This window comes from Megalops cyprinoides, chromosome 7, assembly GCF_013368585.1.
Source record: "Megalops cyprinoides isolate fMegCyp1 chromosome 7, fMegCyp1.pri, whole genome shotgun sequence".
Lineage (NCBI taxonomy): Eukaryota > Metazoa > Chordata > Actinopteri > Elopiformes > Megalopidae > Megalops > Megalops cyprinoides.
In genome coordinates this window covers 35,257,194-35,279,638 of record NC_050589.1, presented here as the reverse complement: position 1 = coordinate 35,279,638, position 22,445 = coordinate 35,257,194, and the positions used below count along the sequence as shown (strand labels likewise).

The 22,445-nt window shown below is 40.7% G+C and overlaps 2 protein-coding genes across 2 annotated transcripts in view; one reads left to right on the top strand and one right to left on the bottom strand.

Annotated features, from left to right (window-relative positions):
• Positions 1-616: 616 nt before the first annotated feature.
• Positions 617-2,325, top strand: LOC118780203 (tubulin alpha-1C chain-like). Its single transcript, XM_036532579.1, has 3 exons — positions 617-760; positions 993-1,141; positions 1,351-2,325. Exons 1-3 carry the CDS (start codon positions 640-642, stop codon positions 2,323-2,325), a joined length of 1,245 nt encoding a protein of 414 aa, XP_036388472.1. The 5' UTR covers positions 617-639.
• Positions 2,326-7,786: 5,461 nt separating this feature from the next.
• jph2 (junctophilin 2) overlaps positions 7,787-22,445 on the bottom strand; it is a 29,618-nt gene continuing 14,959 nt past the window's right edge. Inside the window, exons 3-6 of the mRNA XM_036532897.1 lie at positions 18,016-18,134; positions 12,369-13,495; positions 9,359-9,454; positions 7,787-8,188 (exon numbers count right to left, since the gene is read on the bottom strand). Of these exons, the coding sequence (XP_036388790.1) occupies positions 9,374-9,454; positions 12,369-13,495; positions 18,016-18,134 (1,327 nt within the window). The 3' untranslated portion in view covers positions 7,787-8,188; positions 9,359-9,373. The remainder of the gene's footprint in view (positions 8,189-9,358; positions 9,455-12,368; positions 13,496-18,015; positions 18,135-22,445) is intronic.

The following is a 22,445-nucleotide window of genomic DNA, read 5'->3' as shown; positions in this document are numbered from 1 at the left end:
GTTTAAATGGACATTCTTGATTTTGGATATTGAAGTAACCTCAGATATGGTAACTACCTGCAGCAGATACAGTTTATTTCACATATATAACACATTTACGACATTATTTGGGACAGTAGTTTAGAGATGTATGTAGTGGCAGTAAAACTGGGGTGTTTGCTTGTAGTGTTTGATAATATTTGAAGAAAAACAAGATATTTGTGAAAGTGTTGATATTCTAATTAAATCTTGTCAGATGTCAGTTTGAGACTGCTGACTGTATAAGAGAACCATTGCAAAAACAAGCAAAATCCGCAAACAAGTAAAACTGTTGATATTCCCAAGAAGTTCATATAAACGCATACTGTACCATATAATACTGTGATACACTTAAGTGGCCTTGCCAGGTTTTTAGTTTTATTTTGATAGAGCAGTTATTTTCATTGTCTATATCCAGGACGATATTGTACAACCAACCTTAGAGGTAAAACGGTGTGAAAAATGGAAGACTGGAAAGTTTTGTGAAGGTTTCCCTCTACCTTCCCATTTTCCTTACAGCGTGAGTGCATCTCCATCCACGTGGGCCAGGCTGGTGTCCAGATCGGCAATGCCTGTTGGGAACTCTACTGTCTGGAGCATGGAATCCAGCCAGATGGGCAGATGCCCAGTGACAAGACTATTGGAGGAGGGGACGACTCCTTCAACACCTTCTTCAGTGAGACCGGAGCGGGCAAACATGTCCCCAGGGCTGTGTTTGTGGATCTGGAGCCCACAGTCATTGGTAATATCTCAGTTTCTCCTTAGACTGGAGCAACAGAGCTGTTGCAGTGATGGCCACTCCTAACAGCATTGGTCGAAGTCATTTTCTGAACTCCTCTCTCTGTGTCTTCTCAGATGAGTAATACCACCACACAGGTGGACTGGATCAGCAGGGCTGATGCAGTGCTATGCTCTGAAAAATTGCTGCTCCTTAGCGCTACTACTCATTCTCCTATTATTCGCTGTCTACTCAGATGAGGTGCGCGCTGGGACCTACCGTCAGTTATTCCACCCTGAGCAGCTGATCACTGGCAAAGAGGATGCTGCCAACAACTATGCTCGTGGGCACTACACCATCGGCAAAGAGATCATTGACCTGGTGCTGGACAGGATCCGCAAGCTGGTGCGTATCTCTATAAATTAGGGTTATAACAGCCAAACATTATGTAATGTTGACTTGGTTTCCAGTCCATTTGATTGTAATCAGTGCCTTGCTTTTGAATTCTCGCTTTGAAGTTATGGGACAATTTTAAGCCAAAGCAGGACTGCAGTTGTTCACTGTGATCTATTCAGGTCTTCTCCAGCTGTGTCATGACTCCACTCTCTCCCCAGGCTGACCAGTGCACTGGGCTCCAGGGCTTCCTGGTCTTCCACAGCTTTGGAGGTGGTACCGGTTCTGGTTTCACCTCCCTGCTGATGGAACGCCTGTCTGTTGATTACGGCAAGAAATCCAAGCTGGAGTTCTCCATTTACCCAGCTCCCCAGGTGTCCACAGCTGTTGTGGAGCCCTACAACTCCATCCTGACCACCCACACCACCCTGGAGCACTCAGATTGTGCCTTCATGGTGGACAACGAGGCCATCTATGACATTTGCCGTAGAAACCTAGATATTGAGCGTCCCACCTACAGCAATCTGAACAGGCTCATTAGCCAGATTGTGTCTTCCATCACAGCCTCCCTCCGATTCGATGGTGCCCTCAATGTTGATCTGACAGAGTTCCAGACCAACTTGGTGCCCTACCCTCGTATCCACTTCCCTCTGGCTACCTATGCTCCAGTTATCTCTGCAGAGAAAGCATATCATGAGCAATTAACTGTGGCTGAAATCACCAATGCCTGCTTTGAGCCAGCTAATCAGATGGTCAAATGTGACCCCCGTCACGGCAAGTACATGGCCTGCTGCCTGCTGTACCGTGGTGACGTGGTACCCAAAGATGTGAATGCTGCCATTGGCACCATCAAAACCAAGCGCACCATCCAGTTTGTGGACTGGTGTCCCACTGGTTTCAAGGTTGGCATCAACTACCAGCCCCCCACTGTGGTTCCTGGTGGAGACCTGGCCAAGGTACAGAGAGCAGTGTGCATGCTGAGCAACACCACTGCTGTTGCAGAGGCCTGGGCTCGTCTGGACCACAAGTTTGATCTGATGTATGCTAAGCGTGCCTTTGTGCACTGGTATGTGGGTGAAGGTATGGAGGAGGGAGAGTTCTCTGAGGCCAGAGAAGATGTGGCGGCCCTGGAGAAGGATTATGAAGAGGTGGGAGCTGACAGCATGGAAGGAGATGAAGAGGGAGAAGAGTACTAAGTGCCTAGTTTTGTTTTAGTCTTTGCTGCATCATAACAGGAGCCTGGATACAATTAAAAACTCTCAATCTGTTTTTATAAGCCATGTTCATCCTTCAAACTTTTTCTGTTCTGGTCCTGGAAAATTTTTGCCTTAATGTTTTGAGCACTTTGCTGTTGCAATAAATGCAAGTTTCTTTTTAATTTAATGGTACTGCTTTCTTTAGGAATGGGCACATGAATGATATTGCAAGTAAGTGATTTTTTGGGTGGGTAAGTACTTTTTAGGTCCACATAAAGTTAAAAGCACGTGAACAAATGTTACACTGTTAGTCTGCATGTTTGGTAGAAAAAATTTGGAAATGAACACATAAATTGTCTTGAGACTTTCCTGTCTGTAGTAGGAAATGTAAATACATCTTTAAATAGATGGTGTGTTATACATGTGTGTTTGAAATCAATAAACGTTCCAACTTTTGTACCATTCTTTTTACACTATTGACCATTGATAGGAGACAGTCAAGTCTAGATTAAGTTCTAGCATTACTTAAGTACTTTAAAGTGAAAAGTTTTCAAAATACTTGATTTGATCAAATGTCTGTATTTGAGGAATGTTTCGGAAAGCAGTAAAAATAGTACTCTGAAAAAGTACTGAGGGATTGAAAAAAAGGAAGGCGGGTATTTTTTTAATTAGATCCCTGATTTCACAAGTCATATTTTCTGTGCCCTGTAGTTACACAGTGGTTTATGTTTAGGTGTGAAAGACATGATGGATGTCCTGCATATGATTTGTTCTTAGAGCACTGTAAAATAACACTTATCATGAGATATGGGACAGTAAAAGCATTTTGTAAGGTAGGAGAAATCTTTGCTATAAAACATGGCTACAAACAGCATGTAACTGGTGGGCATGTAGCATTTCAAAGTTGGGAGCCAGCAGCACTTATAATTCAGATCCCACTGTACCAACACTGTGCCACTCTGACTATAGAATTTGCTTGCTTTCCCATTTTTTTCTGAAAGCATGCACACTGAAGAGAATTTGGAAATCGAAACCACTATTTTCAAAGTATTAATTTTTCTGCTATTGATTATTTATTGGCTACTTTTTAGAGATTTGTGGAAGGCGACTGTTCTTGTGCACCATTAGAGTACCTAATGAGGAGAGACCAGTTAATCTAAAACAAAGACATAAAGTACAAACATCTAAAATGATATTTTATAACCAGTTTTATTGCAAAGGGGCAAGTAGGGATCCTTGGTCCTGAAAGCTGTAGTGGATTCTAAAGTCACCAGAACCCTCACAAACACCGAAGACCTTATACAGTGTGTTTAGGTTAGAATGACATTTTTCCATCATTTCTGACACTTGGGTATTGATACGGTAAATGCAACACATATTTTCATTATAATTTGCGATCTGTAAAACTTAACCATTTTTGATGAGACATTGCCTTTGCTGAAATAACATTGTAATTAATATATTAGAAAATAAATGAAGTGAAAGGAACAATATCTGCAGTGGGAAAAGAATGGGTTATTTTAAAACATTCAAAAGTGTGTGCAGCTGAATAGATATTAAAACAAGGGAAAAATGGAAAGGATAATTGTTTTTAGCTTTTTGTAAAGAAATGTAAAGAAAAACCACTTGAACTGTGTGGTCTGTGGTGCTGAATTGTTTAAGGGCATCAGAAATTGCAAGGACAGATGGTAGAGAACATTCCAGGAAGCGATAATGTTCTGGATAAAAGCTAGCTAGAGTTATCCTGAGGTAGAGGCTGACGAACACAATAGGGTACAAGGTTCCAGAAGACTAAAAGGACAGTGCAGTTGCAATATAATTGCACCATATTTTTTAGCCAGCTCTTGGAGGTATATTAATATAATAGAAGAAATGTGTCTTTTCAACAACATAGTGAAACAGGATATTAGTAAAACGTATATGCTGTGGAGAACATGGTCTGTTAGATCACTTAATGCTTAATTAGTCTAAAAACTCTGATATATGCAGGGGTTTGTTGGCAAATTATTTGAGAAGACATTTAGCATGATTGGAGACATGCCCATTCTTGGTGTCAGAGTTTTTCAGGTGTTTTCCCAGTGAGGTAGCACCTTCTGCGACAGCTGCTGTTGCTGGAGTAGCTCCTGCAGTAAAGACATTCTACCACTGGAGGTCAGCAAAGCAGTCTAAGTCAATGTGAACAGTGCCTGTCCAGTCCTTGTCTTTACTAGAAAGCGAGGGGGCAATCTGTATTTTATATGTCTATTTGAGAAATTCCCTGCGTACTGTTACTGTGATGGTCGTGGAGATGTGATATTCACTGAGACTGTAAAACATTTGTTCAGAAAGAGAAGTAAGTTGCACAGGCGCAATCTGTGAAACTAACGCACATCATGTATCTTATATCTATGCATCTGTCTGTTCATGAATATATCTATTGTCTATTGGAGTTGGCAGTTGTGATCAAGCTAAGTAATCATAGATGATGATACAGCTGAAGGGAGAAATATAATGTGGCACCGGAGTTGCATTAAGTGTTGCTTTTGCTTTTTGAGGAAATGTATGCCCCAATCCATGATAGCTGGATGCAAGAATATAGTAGAGAGTATTGACCAAAGATGATAACATCCAGCAAATTTAAGTTCAGCAGCTATGTCTGTCTGCAGTCTTGTGTGTAAAATGTTACTGCGTTCTAAGGCAAAAGGCCCGAGGCGAGCCCAGTTCACCTCCCTGGTCTAAAATTGGGCCTGGTATCCACATGCTGTGGGGTGGGGGAGTCTGGGAAGCAGGCTGACAGGTGGAGTTTATAAATACTGCCTTTGTTCAACCCCCCAACCCCCCCGGCCACTTCTTACAGGCATTAAAAAAAGACATTGAGCAAAAATATAGCCACATTTGCAAATAAGATTGACAGCACAGCATACTTTTACTAGTGCTTTCGTTCAGTCATTTTAATAAACGTGCATCTTCTTCATGGCTTCTTTAATCATTATGTTGCATCTTTAAGTCCCACTGTTAACCTTGGTATTACTCATACTAATGGGAACACTGTGTACCAACGCATATCCATACCTGTTGGGTAACTTTCTTGCCATAACAAGGGCACAACTATTGAGAAGGCACCATGTGTCAAAATGAAAATCAAACCACAATCACAAAGTTGAGTCAAAAAAATAATTTTATTTCAATATTACTTTAGGATGGGACCAGCAATTTCAATAATTTAGATTTTGTAATAAGGACTTTTTTACTCTAATAACTTGCCTCTGGGATACAGTTAAGATCAACTTTTGGATGCAATAACTACTGCAATATTGCACACATCGCCAGGAAGTTCTTTTACTTACCTTTGTATATGAACCATACACAAAATATTTTCAAACAATTATACAAAAAAGAGGAAAAAAAAAAAATAGAAGGCTCAGAATAACAATTTATATTGCATGGATGCAAACTCTGCTATATCCATATTGTAATCTATGACATGACTTAGAGCAAAAACTACATAGACTAATATGCTGTGCAATGTTATAAGATTCTTTTTTACTGTACTGTATGCACAAGACAAGTAGCAATATGCATTTGAATGTATAAATGTATAAGCATGTAAAATATTGTTTTTACGGTTTTAAATGGTTTTAACAGTGGCAGACAACTCATATTCATATCCATGGCACACATGAGCTGGTCAGGAGAGATTTGCAAGGGAGGTGTATGTCTGCTTATTTTTGTCACTGATAGAGTTCACTTTGTGATCATTCTGTGTTACAGTATCTCGTTAATGTATAGTAAGACAGGGCCAATACAGTGTGTTTGGACATAATTTAAATAAATGTCCTTTGGCACAAATAAGAATTCATACATTTTACAGTGTCAGAGTGCTTTCTATGTTCTAATGTAAGACCTGGAGTTCAGTTGAAGTATTCTACATAGTCCTTCATCTTGGAAGCCTGAGGTAATCTGAATCCGTAAGGGAAATGCAAAGCAAGCTGGATTGAATATTACATTCACGAAAATGCAATGCCTGAATATTTTTCTACATGAAAAGATATGTACTTTAGAAATGTACAAAATCACACACTACAAAAGTGCACACATGCATATAAAATTTGAGAAGAAACCCCGCATGGTTGGCACACAACCAGTTTTCATCTGAGAAGAATTTAATCAGCGTTTTTTGCAACTATCTTCAAAACTGCTCCTGTATTCACCTCTTTGAAACAGAGTAACTAACAAACACAAAACAACTGCTAATAAACAAATCATAATCTGACACACTACTCCTTGCATAGTAACAGTACAAAACATTTATTTAAACAACTGCTCTGTTAAAAACATTTTACAGTCCTTTAGCTATTAATAAAGATGCTATAATGTGCAAAAGACACTTTTCCTCTTTCTGTATCTTAAATTAGCAGGACTTTGTTGTGAGCTGCGACCTGACAGCAAAACACTCATTCCGGATACAGTATGTGATAGCTAGCATTCCAGTCAAAAATCCTCAGTTCTCTCCCTTCAGTTCTTATAATTACCTCTCTGTGATGTGAATCTTTATGCAACTCTGATTATGATGTAATGTGATGGTGATACTGGGAAGCATTACACTGACCATTACCATGCATTGAAACATCACTCTGCTTATGTTCATTGATATGGTGCAAGCATGTAACATCTCGGATCATTCCTGATATGTGCCAAAAGCCTTGCATAACTAAACAGATAATTTTCCTGACATTTCCGCTCACTATTAAGAAACACACTCAGGTAATACACTCTAATTGTCTGGTAATGGTCTTTTTGCACAACGACTAACCCTTCCATAAAACAAAAAGATGCTTGCAGTTCATGCAAGGCTCATCAAATAAAATGGAAATTATGTGACGTTATTAGTGTGCATTTGTACTCAGCCTAGTGTTACAAATCTGACCACAATAGACTGCCTCTGTGGGGCTCTGAAAAATGAATGTATAATGATATCTGTTGCTCTGTGTTTTTAAGATGTCTCTCTCTCCAGCTCAAAGACTTTCATGTCAAAGAGATCATTAAGACGTCTGAATCACAGTGCAATTACTGAACACTTTAACAGAAAGCATTTGACCTTTTGCTTATAAACACATTTAACCTCAGTACCACACTGTGTATGTCATTAATAAACCGAAAAACATTTAGGTGATCTATGAATAAAAATGTGTGTTTTCTCATTTTCAACCTCCAAGATGATTATGGTAAGTCATCTGTCAGCTGTCTTCATTGACTGTTATTTTTAACAAAACATCTATATGATATTATACCAACCTTAAAGAAAAATACAAAACATCCCTCCCCTCACACAGTGGTTTTCAAGTGGAGAAGTTCTCAGAGGCCTATTATCAATTGAAAACTAATGTTATTGACTTACTGGAAGTGTTACTTGCTTCCAGTGAGTTTTTAGGTATTAATTTACTCCCTTCGTAAATGGGATTTGTCCCTCTTTTTTCTTTTCAAAATTCAAGAACTACATGTGGGGGCTTCAGCAATATTGAGAATGGAAGACTGTTTTCACCCGATTTAGAGGAACAATGCTGATGAGAGCGGTGTTATTGAATGGAAGTGCTGGCTGCTTTCACAGTAGATCTTAAAAATGGCATCTTCTTCCTTTTCCCCCCTTTGATTCCTCCTATCACTTATATAGACCAAATTTCTGCATCTCTGCAGTATCGCTGTTCTTATTCTGTTCTGTCGAGCTCAAGGTATTTTGATGAGCCAGTTATTCAAAGAGTCTCGGTATCCTTAAAGCTTCATCACGCTGTCACAGCCTTGGTGGGGCTGCTGACATCAGTAGATGGTTCTTGCTTCTTGTGACATCTTGCGTTCCTGCTAGAAAATGGGGCTGCCTCATGATGTCCTGCGAAAAACCCCAGAGAGGTTAAAATAACAGGAAGAGAACAACAGGTTTGACAAAGGACCTTCACTGAGAGAAATGACAAAAAAAAAAAAACAAAAACAGACGAAATGAAACTGACAAAAACAAATGAAAAACAATGGAACAATGGAAAGAAAATTGCAGATGAATTACCAGAAAACTAATCTAAATTATCTGAAACAAAAGTAAAACTGATTGTTGGATTTTTTGTATGGACTTCAACAGAAGAGAAGTAAAATCTACATACAAAAAACTGTACACATACAGGAGACCGTCAGCATTCACTGGGGATATGTTCTTCAAATCCTCTCAACCGGGGAAATTTGCAAATACTGTAAGGTATTCATTATGGACTTAGGCACATAATGGTATTCCTTCCCAACATGCAAAAACTCTTTTAATATAATTTCATAAGTGATTACGAGTATTTATGTAATAATGCAGTAGACACGTAAAATAAGAATGTGTGGTGGTACTCTGTGCCCCAGAAACAGATGAAAGCTGCTCCCAGCTGGGTGCAGGGAGGCTGCCTGATGCGAAGAATCAAATTTCAGATGGCGAGTGTCTCCCATATTCATTAGCAAAGCATGATAACGTCTATAATCATAGCATGTGTACTTAATTAAGGTTGTTAAAATATTTTGTTATGGTCATCTACAATTATTTTGTTACACATTATGAATTAAATTTTAGCTCACTGTTAAATTTAATAAAACCACCTCAAGTTGTTTATTGTCAAAGTGTTACTACATGAAATGATTATTCATAAAAGTGGAGTCGGAAGTTTGCAAAGATGTTCTGAAATGGTCATAATGGAGCTGATTGTAGTCACAGGACAGCTGCTCTATTTAGTGAAATGCTACTCAGCTCAGTGTGCTGAATATTGAACATTCTCTCAGTGTGGAATCAACAAGTGTTCTGATTTGTTGTCTCACTATAAATATTCATGAACAGGTCTGGCCAAATACAGAACATCCATACCTAGCACACCAGCACGAGACCCTCCTATTACCAGCCAGAACCAGCCGGACATGGTAGTATGAAGGAAATATGGGATGCAGAGCAGATGGTCTCCATGTCATGACCAGACCAAATCAACGCTAAAATCACAGACTGCATTATCAGCACACTCAGGGTGGCGCTGTGACTTACGTTGCTCAAATTGGCTCAAGACAAGATGTGGACAAAGAGAATAGCCAGGCCAATGTTCAGCAGAATGACCATACAGATCATGATTGTGTTCGGTCCCTGTGGAGAAAGCAGGCATATCTCTTCTTAATGTTACGAAAACATAAACAAACCAGTTTGAAATCAGTAAGGGGGTTTTGGCTAATGCTAAAATCGAATCTACTGTGATAATTTTTTCATTTTAAATAAGAAATCTTTACCTTCAACAGAAATGAAGTGTTTGTAGGGTATTAATTACACTGGAATATGATTGCAATGCCATGCTTATAACATAAAAATAAACATAATACAAAATATGTTAATATTAAATTTAATTCAATAGTACTAAATGTTAATATCAATGAAAAAGTTCACAATGCTAAAAAGATTCACAAATGACAGTAACAGTAACATTAGTAGTACCATGACAATGCAAGTGCAAGGAGCAAAACACACGGTTTAAAAAATTACAGGGCAAATTCAAGATCATGCGTTTCCTATGAAAAAAAATTATTAATAATTCAAAAAACTAATTTCAGTCAATAAACAAATGTAAACAATCTGAGAAACCTAATTTTTTGAGCCACTGTTTATACAATATCTGATCATTTTTGTCAATGCAGCACAATGGTATTGATATAACATTTATACTTTTTTTGTGTCCATTTCTAAAAATTAAAGTACCTCCCTCATTATAGGTCCCTTGTAAAGTTTCATTGAGCCTAAAGCAAAAAGCTCTGATAACCTATATTAATATCAGACCACATGTTCTGCAGACGGTTTTGGTAAGAGGGCATGATATCATATAAACTCACCCCTCCCTGCATTCAGCTTCATCTGCAGTTGTTCTTTGCCTCGTAATCTAAATGGGTGTAGTGATGACTGCTGTGGCACTTTAGTGAGTCCTTTAATTTCAATGGAGGGCCCAGCGCAAACAGCTAATCTGCAGTGCTGACACCCTGCAGGGCCAGCGGATCCTGTCTTCCACACCAGGTGGTAAAGTTTCCCTTTTTGAATATGAGCGTCTGTCACTTTAAAAGAATGTCATACTGATAAACCTGATAATGAGAAATGTATGGAGGGATTTGCTGCAGGGGCAGAATTTCAAGAAGCACAATCTGCCTGCACCAGCTCTGGGTAACATGCTCCTCCTTCTTGCAGTAACAGATTCTTACCACCAAGTGGAAGCATTTTCTAACTGCACTTTTGAAGTGCTTTAAAGGAGGCATTGCTTATACAAACTGTTTGTTCATTATGTGGTCCCAGGGTGTGTTGAAGAAGTGTTTCCTAACAAGTCCCTCCTCTTGGAGTGATCAAAACTATGCTCCTGTATTTTTGACACAGGGTGAAGGAATTTCCGCATACATAGAATACATGCTATCATTGTGTTTAACAGACATTAATAGTAGGTCAGACAACTAGTAAGAGTTTAATAACTAGTTCCATGTTTTTAACAAAAAATAAATAAAAGCTGTGCTTATATAGCATCAGACACAATGGGAAAACAGCCCCTAAAGCATTCAGTTAAATCAGCTACCACATAAAATCAGCAGAATCCAAACTGGATTTATTTTGGATTCAACCACATCCAGATGTTAACCAAAACAGTGCATCCTGGGTAATCCTACAGCCCTATTCTTCCAGTGTTGGGTGCCTTTTACCTTGTTCAGGGTTACCCAAAGCCCACAGCTGTATCATACCTAGATAACCGATTACTTTTAGAAAACAACATTTGGCTTGATGGTTGATTAAATAATGACAGCTGTTAAATTAAAATAAGGGGCTCTGATCATTACATCAAATGTGTTTGTCTGGTGCGGTTTCATATTTTTCATAATGGTAAGGGGCGCCTTACCATACCATACCAGTTTAATGTCATCCTTGCACTTACTAAAGGATGACTTTGAAAAGTGTACAAAGCTGGCCTTGACGTGACTTCATGCCAGCCTCCCTGCCAAGAATGCATGGTAATTGCTGTAATTGGCCCCTAGACATACTCTGTGCAATGGGAAGTGTTGTGTAGTTGGTAGATAAAAACAAAAGTCACTTGAACAGTAAAGTTACTGTTTGGCCATAGAGAGATTGACAAATATGCAGCTGCAACACAATTTTTGTGCTTTCATTGCAGAATGATATGGCAGCCAGGTACTTATATTGGTCAGCTAAAAATGTTTAGAACAACCTCACGCAGTATAATTGCTGTATTTAAGGGCCAGCCCAACATCAGATCTGTGTTTAGTCCTGGTAGCGCTCCCAGGAGGGGATGGAAATCGCTGTTGTGCTGCGTTGGGACTTTGAAACGCCACAGTGTGCGGTGTGTGCCCGCTCACGGACACAGGAAGCAAGGAGGAATCAGGATGAGGATGTAAACACACACAACCAGAGGGGTAATTACAGAGAGAGAGGTGGAAAGGAAGGGAGACGAGATGGAAGGACTGATTAGAGTGAATTAGAGAGCGGGACCCAGGAGGAATCTGAACTCTGAGCTCATGTGCCCACTCCAAGGGGTAACAAACCACCTGACCAGTCCCTATCTAAGACAATTACTGGGTCATCTTTGAATATCTCACAGTGTTATGACATTTACCATGGTGTGATTTTTTTTCAAACTTTGACTAAAAAATTTAAGTGACATGGGCATTATTATCCATTTTTTCATTTCAGTGGTGGCTATAATTGTTGTGCAATGGTAACAGCCATGTAAATTTGTTCCAGATAAATGAGTTACTCAAGCTTAAGGGCAAAGCATTCCCACACAGAAACGAAATATTTTGTAATATATTGTGAAATATATTATTCAGCCCAAGAATATATTGTAAATACAACTAAAACCTATTAATTCAAGATGTTTTTTGCAATATACCAAAACAATTATTTACATGTTCTAAATATAATGAATGATATATTTTCTAAAATATATTTCTCAATATATAAACTGAATTAGTGGTCTGAGACATAGATTGCTACTTAGATTTAATGGAGGCTTGAGACTCACCTCATCGGGCTCAGATGTTCTGAATTCCTTCACTTCACTGGGGGACTTGACTATAGCCTTTACCCTGGCCTCAATTTTGGACTCAGGTTTTATGGCTGGTTTGGTGGCAGGCTTGGGTTCGGGTGTAGGTGGAGGCTTGGTGATAGTCTTAGGTTCGGGTGTAGCAGAAGGCTTGGCGACAGTCTTAGGTTCAGGTGTGGCTGAAGGCTTGGTGATAGTCTTAGGCTCGGGCGTAGGTGGAGGCTTGGTGATAGACTTAGGTTCAGGTGTAGCTGGAGGCTTGGTGACTGTCTTAGGTTCGGGCGTAGCTGCAGGCCTGGATTCCAGCTTTGGGGCCTGTTTCGACTGCGGGGTAGACTCGCGTTTCAGTGGTGCCTTGGCCTCTGCTTTAGCCACTGGCTTTTGCTCCTCCTTTGACTCGGCCTTGGACTCCGGCCGGCTCTCCACAGTGGCCGACGGTGGCCTCTCGCGGATCGACTCGCGGGTCTCGGGCCTGGGCTTGGGCTCCGCTCTGGGCTCGGGTGTGACAGGCTTGGAAGGCACTTTGGGGGCAGGGCGCTGCTCCTCCTCATCAGGGCTGGTCTGTGCCGCGGACCCCGGGCGGGCGTCTGCTACCTTGGGCTCCGGCTCGGGGGTCTTCTGTGGCAGCCTAGCCTCCAGATCGGGGGCTGGCTCTGCCTTGTTGCTCTGCCGGCTGGGGGTGCGGGAGTGGCCCCGGCTGCCAGAGGGGGGGCGTTCCTCGGCAGGCGGGGGAGGGGCAGGCGCGGCGGAGGAGGGTGTGGTGGGGCGACTGCTCGGCCTGCTACCTGCGCGGCTGCTGCCCCGGCTGCCACTGCCCCGGCTCGCCTTCTCTCCGTTCCAGCTGCCGGGGCTCAGCAGGTTGGGGTCCTCTTTGGCCACGCTCTGCTTGGGACGGCGGGACTCCGGGGGTGTGGCTGCGGGGCTGGGTGACGGGGTGCGGGCGGGAGTGGAGCTGGGCCTCAGACTCTCTTTCTCGTGCAGCTGGGGGCTCTCAGGGGGCGTGGGCGGGGGCTCCTCCGCTAACAGAGGCTCTGGTATAATGCTCTCTGCGTTCTCATTTCCCTCTGAAATCTCCTGCATGACCCTCTTCTTCAGGTATTCAGGACCTGGGGTAATTCCAAAACATGCTATCAAGATCCACTCATTATCATTTGTAGGTTACACATAAATCTCTAATCATTGTTTAATCAATCGTCAATGCACACACATTCTCTCTCACACACACACACACACACACACACAGACAAACACACATTTTAAGACTTTGTATGGAACGTATAAAAGACAAAAAATTATAGCTTCCTGATATTTAGTATTTGAAAAAGGTTTGCTGTATGTATCATCAAAAGTAAATTCACATGCAGCTTTTAACATCATTTTTCATGCTCAGTATAAGGAATAAAATATTTAACTTTTTTGGAAGCTAGTAGGTAATGACAAATAACACACTATGACACAAATGGTCAAAATAACAATTCAATGAATAATATTTGAATTGTATTGAATAATAATTCAATATTTGAATTCCAGAGTTTGTACGCCAAATGCTGTCAACAGACATTATTCAAAAGACCTCTACAAGAACACATGTAGTGAAGGTTACAGTTTTCATTGCCCTTACTGGTTACATGACTGCTCTTACTGGTTACATTTAATGCAAGCATCATAGAAATATTAGCATTATTTTAAGTTAGAGAAAAATGGAAAAATGACAAGTTAATATGAGCTGAATGGCCGTTTCCAGTCACTACAATGTTCTAATGCAAGTTTCAGAGGTCAATTCCATTTTCTGATACAAACACCTTGTGCCACTCACTGTAATGTGAACTCTATTTCCAAAGGATTAAGCCAATGATTTATATGTTAGGTTGGTCAGAGGTTGTTCATAGCCATGCAAAATGTGCTTTTTGCAAAACAACAGTATAAGTATAAATCTCAAGAAGAAGTAAATTAGTAAGTCTCCTGAAATGTTTTTTTTTTTAACAAACTTTTCTCCCAACATTTTGTGGTTGACAACTCTACATTAGGCTTTTCTGATCAGGGGGGCACATCTCCCTGATGCTATCTAGGCACCTCTTAGTCACATGGACAAGTCGCAGTGTGCCTGGTACACTGTCACAAGAGAATCCTGGGGAACACACCAATCCCTACCCCCGGAGGAAAGAGGCTCCTGGTCACTGTAGGCAGATAACATACATGGACTCAAACCCAGGCTGTTGGGCCCAGCCTGCCCTTGCGACAAGCACATTAACTAACTAAGCCAGTCAGAAGCCCTCAAACAGGTTTTTTCAAAACGGCTGTGAGCTTTGGATTAGTGATGACCCAAACTGAAAGAAAAACTTTCGGGAGACTCTTTAAATGGCTGTCATATAGCTCAGAAGATCTCAGCTCCTACATTATATAGTTATTCATTAGTTCAGGACTGCAATATATCTGCATTTCTTATTCACCTCCTAACTGCATTTTAATGGTCACTTGGCAATTAGTTCATATTAATCTGCAACAGAAGTGCAACAAGATAAATAAAGACAAGGTTCTGGTTTAGTGACTGCCCTTGTCACCTGCAATATTTATTTCCCATATGTTATACATCTGATTTAAAAACCATCACTGGACTTAGTTTCAGCACCCCTCACATCTAATATATGACATTAGGATGAGGACAGGTTCCAGTGTAATATTTTGGTTCAATACAGCTTAAAGTTTAATTAGTAATTCAACCCAAGTATGAACTTCCTGTCTTCCCTACTGACGGAAATAATACAGCATTTGCAATTTTGCAGCTTATCTTGGATATGTTATTAGTATATTTTATGAAATAAGGAAATAAAGCCTGAAATTCACACGGTGATGTCTTGAATATATTATCTGCAGATTATGGGTAGTCAATGGCAGATAAGATCTTTTGTAGAAATAATAGATGCATTGTTGGCACAAAAAGTAAAATGTAATGGGTGTCGAATCTGAAATTGCCAAAAAATAACAGAGGAAGGTACTTGGTGATGTGGCGACAAATAAGGTCATTAACAGCCGAATTCATCATCTATTTTTGTGGCATCACCACACCATGCTGATGCAAAAGAAATGATTGGAATGATTATATATCCCAGTAAAAGGATTGCAAGTTTCTCTCCTTAAAAGTCTTCACAAAAGCAATGAATTCAACTACAGTGATGGGGGGGCACAGAAATTGCACAAATAAAATGGGCATCCCTCAGCTGTTAAATTTCTATTTCCACTGCTGCTGCTGTTGAGTCAAACATAGCCTAAACTATGACAGGATTGCTACGTTGTACATTCATCTCAGAAACGGGGGCTGCATTCGGCTGAATGCTTAATCAGTGTTTACACCAAAGGCTCTCCCCCAGCTGCTTGCCCCGCCCTTGCAACGTCTGCATCACCCACATAATTCGTGGTGTGAAACATCTGCTGCGAGACTTTTTATCAAAGTGATTAACAAATGCTTAGTGCATTATATTTTTGATCTTATTAGGATATACAGACAGTGGGAGATTGGCAGCATCGTGGGAGGCTATATTTACATGTGGTGCCTCTCTGTCTGCCTGGAAAATGCTCTCACATCTCTTCCCTAACTTCTTGCTAGGAGATGTGATGTGCAATGATCTTCAATGGCAGGTAATATGGCATGAATTGTATATTCACAGGCCCTCCATCTGCTGTGCCATGCAGTAGTAGTAGTAATACTACTACTAACAATAATAATGCTAATAATGTTATTATTCTTATTTATGGAAGCCGAGAAGCTGTGATCGCAATTATTTTTTTATGCTGTTATCTCGAGATCACGAGTTAATTATTTTGTTATGTTGAGATAACAAAGCTCGTTTTCTCGTGATAACAAGTTAATTATTTCTTTATCACAAGAAAACAAAACGTTGTTTCCTCTTATTACTTATAATGTTTATCAGAGATCAGGAGTGCCATGCCAGCATGCATAGATGGCATCTTGACAACAGTAGCAACTGATTTAAGCTGAAATTGTAAGGAGTACCCATTATTGCTCCAATACAGCTGATTCAAATAATCATCTCAGAACAACTTGTTAACTCCTGAAGCTACTTAATAACAAACCCATCATTTAAATTAGCTGTGTTGGAACAGGGAGAGATCTAAAACATGCAGGACAAGGGGTCCTCCAGGAGAGGTTTGGGAAACACCGATCAAATAAACCAGACACTCATTTATCCCATGATCTCGCGAAAACAAAAGTTGTTTTCTCGTGATAAATTATCTCATTATCTCAAGAAATCAGCCTTTTGTTTTCTCGAGATAACGAAATAATTAACTCATTATCACGAGAAAATGAGCTTTGTTATCTCGAGATAATGAGCTTTGTGATCTCGAGATAACGGCACTAAAAAATAATTGAAAGCACAGCTGTTCTCGGCTTCCGTACTTATTTCTGTTTAACTGGATAAAAATCCTACTTACACAGATACTGTTGTGGTGATGTAAAGCTGTTTCAAAATTTTAATTCACAAGCAAATGATTTAAAATATAATAACAATGCAGGAGGAACAGGGTATAACTACAGACAGATAAAGTTTTATTGCAGACTGAAATGATTTTTTGCCAAAACCGTTTTTATTTTCACACTAATGTCGCCTTTGCTTGTTCATGTTTTTGGAGGCCTCTCAGTTCTGTTTCACCCTGACAGCATATGAAGGACGCCCATCTTGCCAGTTGAGTGACTCGGGGCCCAGCCGACATACGGGCACACGGCTGCTCTCCCGTCAGGCTCCAGAGATGGATCCTGCGAGATATGCCATGCCGTTTGGCCAGCCTTTGCCCTTCCCCGTTTTTGTAGCACTTGCTGCAGAACAGTCCAGCTGGCATCCACCTGTGCCCGGGCGATATGCTGGTCCTCTCTTTTTGAAATAACAAAAGAGCTCAGCCATGCCCTTAAGACAGCGGGCAGAATGATGCACCGAACTATACTGGGAGCTGGACCCGGGTCTTGTCAGTCAGCGATGTGAAGTGCGTGCCCTGCAAATAATGTTCCCATTTTTAGATGTTAAAAGGTGACTACTCCTGTAGCAAGTGTCACCTGAGGACCAGCTGAACCAGCAGATATACATTGCCTGCAGAGACTCCATCTTATATATCTGAGGTTTACCATTTGTATCGTTTGCTGTGAGTGTTTGTGCTTTGTTTCTGTGCACTCCATTTTCTTCGTATCACATATTATATTTGTATTATATGGTCACAATATCTGCTGTGAGAGCTCATTACATGAGGGCAGCAGACATGAATGGGCATGTTAGATCTTTGTAAATTTTCTGGCAACATCAGGACTCCATAGTCTCTTAGTAACTTATTACAATATCTCTCAATGAAATCTCTTTTCTATGGTGGGTGTGCAACCATTTTGTTGGGCTTGTGCTCATTTTCTGGCACAATACACACTCTCCAGTAAGTTTTAAAATATTTTGCAATGGTCTCATGAATAATAATAATAAGAAGAAGAAGAAGAAGAAGAAGAGGAAGAAAAATAAGAAGATTAAGTACAATAAACATAGTAAGAATAAATGTGGCCTTGCTGTGGTTGTTCATTTCTTGCTGTACTTGCATTTGTCACAGGCATATGCTCTCAGACTGCTCTCACCTGGTTGGTAGAATGAGGGTGACAGCTCCCTGGCCACCACCCTGGCGATGCTGGACTCGTTATTGGAGGCTTGGGAGGCCTGCTCAGCCGCCTCCGCCTTGGCTTTGGCATGGCTTGTTCTGCAGAGGAAAAAAGGTTTCCGTCACTCCTCCCTGCTCACACTGTGAAACAAAGAGGATGTGAAGCATCGTCTGTCTCTAAATGTGACACCTTAACAAAATCTATAAAAAAGCTAAATAAATCTTTGTGGATCAGGTAGGGGCTGCTTGGTGATATGCTTTTGCACTGTGAGCAAAGAGATGGCATTAGTGGTTGGTCACCTGTCTTAAAATTTAAACATATACAGAGTATGGTGAGTGGAATGTTTGTAGAGTAATTAGACGTCTGGGGCACCCGGCAATTCCAAACAGTGGAGCTGGCCTTTAATACAGTCCCTGTGAATGTCGAGGGGCAGTATAATCACAGCACCATTCCATGTTGCATTTGTAACATCCAAGTATAATATTTATTCAACTCCCGCTCTTTCTAATCCCCCTGAATTAGAGCAGCTGAACAGCATGTGCTCTGCAGAGTTGTATTTTTGTGCACTCATGTGAACTTGCCGCACAAGGCATTAGCAAGCGTTTATTTTCATGCAGGGAGACACGTTCCCATTCCTAAACATCATCAGCATGATATATGCTGTTGATAATCACTCAACATTAGTTAAAGTTGCTTTGGACCACAAATCTTAACAATGGCATGGAAAATGAATCATGCAGTTTTTTGGACTACAGCATGAAGCTAGGCTACTGGGGTAAAGCATGACACAGACATCCAATACGGTGCCATAAAAATGACTGACTATACTACTTCAGAGACCATATTGGTGAACCATGCGAGAGAGGTCATTGCAGGGTGCTTCTTGCCCCTGCTCATTGAGAGATGCATCAGGGTCCTACTCAGATTCTGTGAAACCTTAGGCAAAGCTTTCTGTGTAGGACCCTACATAAGAACTACAAAGCATCTTCATAAGTAATACATAAGCATGACAAGAAAAACATGCCAAGTGACAAGGACTATTATATGAGAAGAGACATTACATATATATACCAAATCAGAATGTCATAGTTGAAGTTGTCATGCTTATGAAGACGTTTTGCATTTTTGTGTGGGACCCTTCAGAGAAAGTATTGCCCTGCTATATTGGATGTTATGAAAAGATATCATCTCAATATTACTATTAATAGACATCACATCACTCATTCAAAATGAATCTGCAGGATATTCTTTGTAACAAGGCAGCAAGAGTGGATCTTGGAAAAGACCCATTTGCATTTTTACATGTTGTCCACTGCTAAAAAAAGTGCAAAACTGAGAGAAATTCAATATCAGAATCTGATCAAGAGTGAAAGTGACATGATATCCGAATGGAAATGCTGAGCCTTGCAGTTGAACAGAATATGATGTGGTGTAAACCCATGTTTACAGTGTTGTCTCCATTACCCTGCTGTGGGAGAGAGAAGGATTACAGCCCTCTAAGTGTCTATCGATACAACTCATAATTTAGCATTTACATTTTAGGATTTCCCATTTACTTTAGGATCTCAAGGCCTCCACCAAATAAGCACATTTTCTGTACATGGAAGACTAATTATATTATTTATGATGTTATGCACTACACTTGTTCTACAAATGTTCTACTCGTAGACACCCACAATAAGACCACCTGCTTATCAAACAAACAAATAAATAAATCAATGAACAAATACATAGGTTACTTCTACAGTTAATACTACTAATATTACAACTACTATACTACTGCTGCTGCAGCTACTACTACTTGTAATAATAATAAACAGCAGGGATACCACAGAACTGTAAAGACAAGCACTTGTGTTGGCCTGTCAGACAAATGCTAAATAAGGAAAGCTGGATTTTTACAAGGGGGGTCTTCTAAATACTTGTCTAATTCTGTTCAAACAGTACAGCTCCAACAGCAGACAAATCCATCTCAACACCAGCACCAAGGCTCTGTGCTGGCTGGAACACTTTTAAATCTATAAAATGTAATAATATGGATTATACTGATCTGCATTAAATATTGAGATAACACACCTACGTGCCCTTTAACAGTCCTGCTCTCTTTATTTGAGTGAGGTGGCAGTTGTCTGGAGTATAAACAGCACCATGGACATCCATAACACTTGAGGGTGCCAGGCTATGCACAGTCCTGGCAGTCAAAGACTCTAGCCTGAATCCAGGAGTGCAAATGTGTGCTGAGCAGAGAGTGGTGTGAAGGACCTGGACCAGGGGCCTCTGTCATTGCTACACCGATGAGAATAATACGCGGAGCGTGTTTGCGATACTCCCCCATTTCAGGGGCCAGAGCGGTGCGGAGCCGGTCGCGTGGGTCATTATTATTAGCTGGTATGGCTGTCCTCTCCCGCTGCCGCGATGGAACAGAAATAAATCATGCTTTTAACGCTGCACTGTGGACAGTCACTTACAGCGGAAGGTTCGCTGCTGTCCCCTTACCCTATTCTTGGCTGTAAGACTCTCTTGATTCTCAGGTACATTCTCTATGTACTTATATTTACTCTATGTACTTATATATACTCTTTAAACGAGAATGGAGATCGTAATACACCAGGGCACGCCTATAATAGAAATACCACAGGATTGTTTGCTGTGGCTGTACGATACCATTTTCCCTCTGTGCGCGTTAACAACAAATCAACACAGAACTTTCAAACTGCTTAATATTGTCACGATATACAAAACAAACCTACAAGACATGCGACTGATTTGCAGACTTGTTACATTACTGCATGCTTTGTGTGCATGATATGAAATTTATGAGACCATGTACAAAAAAATAATTCAATTCAGTACTACAACTGCTTTATCTATTATATTATATTATATTTATCTATATTACAGTATCAATCAATAATCACATATTATTACCCTGGTTAACAGATGTCCTTATCTAGGTTTACTTATGCAGCCTATATTTTCTGTATCATTAATGCATACATCTGGATATTTACTGAAGCAGTTTAAATGACACACCTTCCTCAGCAGTACAGGAGTTCAGGAGTAGCACCCAATCCTGGACATGAAAGTGAACCCAGATGGTGACAAGTCCAGTTCCTTAACCTCTGTGACCCATCGTGACCTTCATGCCATTTTTCAAACAAGAGCTGACAGAGTAACAGTGTGTCACAGCAGCGAAGAAATGGAGGTTCTACCCAGAATTTTTCAGGTTTGATTCCCAGGTGGCGTCATATTGTGCCACGTTGGTCAAGGAATTTGACTTGAATCATGTCAGAAAAATACCCAGCTGTATAAACGGATAATATTTAAAATGTAAGTGAAATAAATCGCTATGGATACTCCCCCCCTTTTCTCGTTGTCTTTGCCCCTCTGGGAAATTATGGTCTATTTATAGTCCCTCTCTGTGGATGTGCGGGTAAGTTTCAGTGCTACCGATATCTGCTACATGCTGGGAGTATTACTAATTGTGATTACTCCATGAATAGTTGACATACTGTAATTTTACACTGGGCCTAGAATAGCTGCACTGACTTGAAGACGGTGAGGGGTAGTTCCTGGGGGAACAATTAGAGGCGCTCTAAAGTCCCAAACGGCGAGGGGGCAGGTCAGCACCTGCCTGCTTTGAGTGATCATTCCCCGCCTTTTTAAGGGCCTCTGCAGTTGCCCCGGCTGCAGTGGTGGGCAGAGGAGGGTGGAGGCGCTCAGCGGGGCTGGCCTGTGACATTCAGCAGCTGAAAACACCGCTTGCCCTTTCTGTGGGGCTGAGATGGGTCACGCCCCTTTTGCTCATCACCAGGACGAAACAGAACACCCAGCGTGCTGGTTCGCACTCCCTACTGCGCTCACCCATTCAGGCCTGACACTGACCAATGCCATGGCTGAAACGCCACCAACATCAGCCAATGGGAAGGAGCAGGAGATGGTGTGAGGGAGCTCTTCCTTTACACCACGTCAATGGCACTTGCCTGCCAGCAGTGCAACGCACGGATGTGTACTTTTCATATTTCGATGCATTAGGTTTCCTCCCATTTCATTTTGAACTGAAGGAACATCTCAACCTGTTTTATGCCCTTTTTATGTAAACAAACCGTCACAATTTTTTTCAGCATTACATAGCCTGTCTTCCATCACGTTAGCTGCCCTTAACATAGCTAGTGAGAATAATCTGCTATTGATGTACATGTTTGTTAGGATGGTGGTGGTGATATTTACAACTTTTTACACCTTTAGTCCTATATTTGCTTGGAAAACACCATTATCCAGATTGCCTTGCAAAGCTTTCATAATTTTGTGAATCTAATTTCATAGATTCATCTATGTGTATTTACTGTAGCAATTCAGGTCATGTACTCTCTTCAAAGGGCACAACAATCCACGTAGGCTGAGTCTGT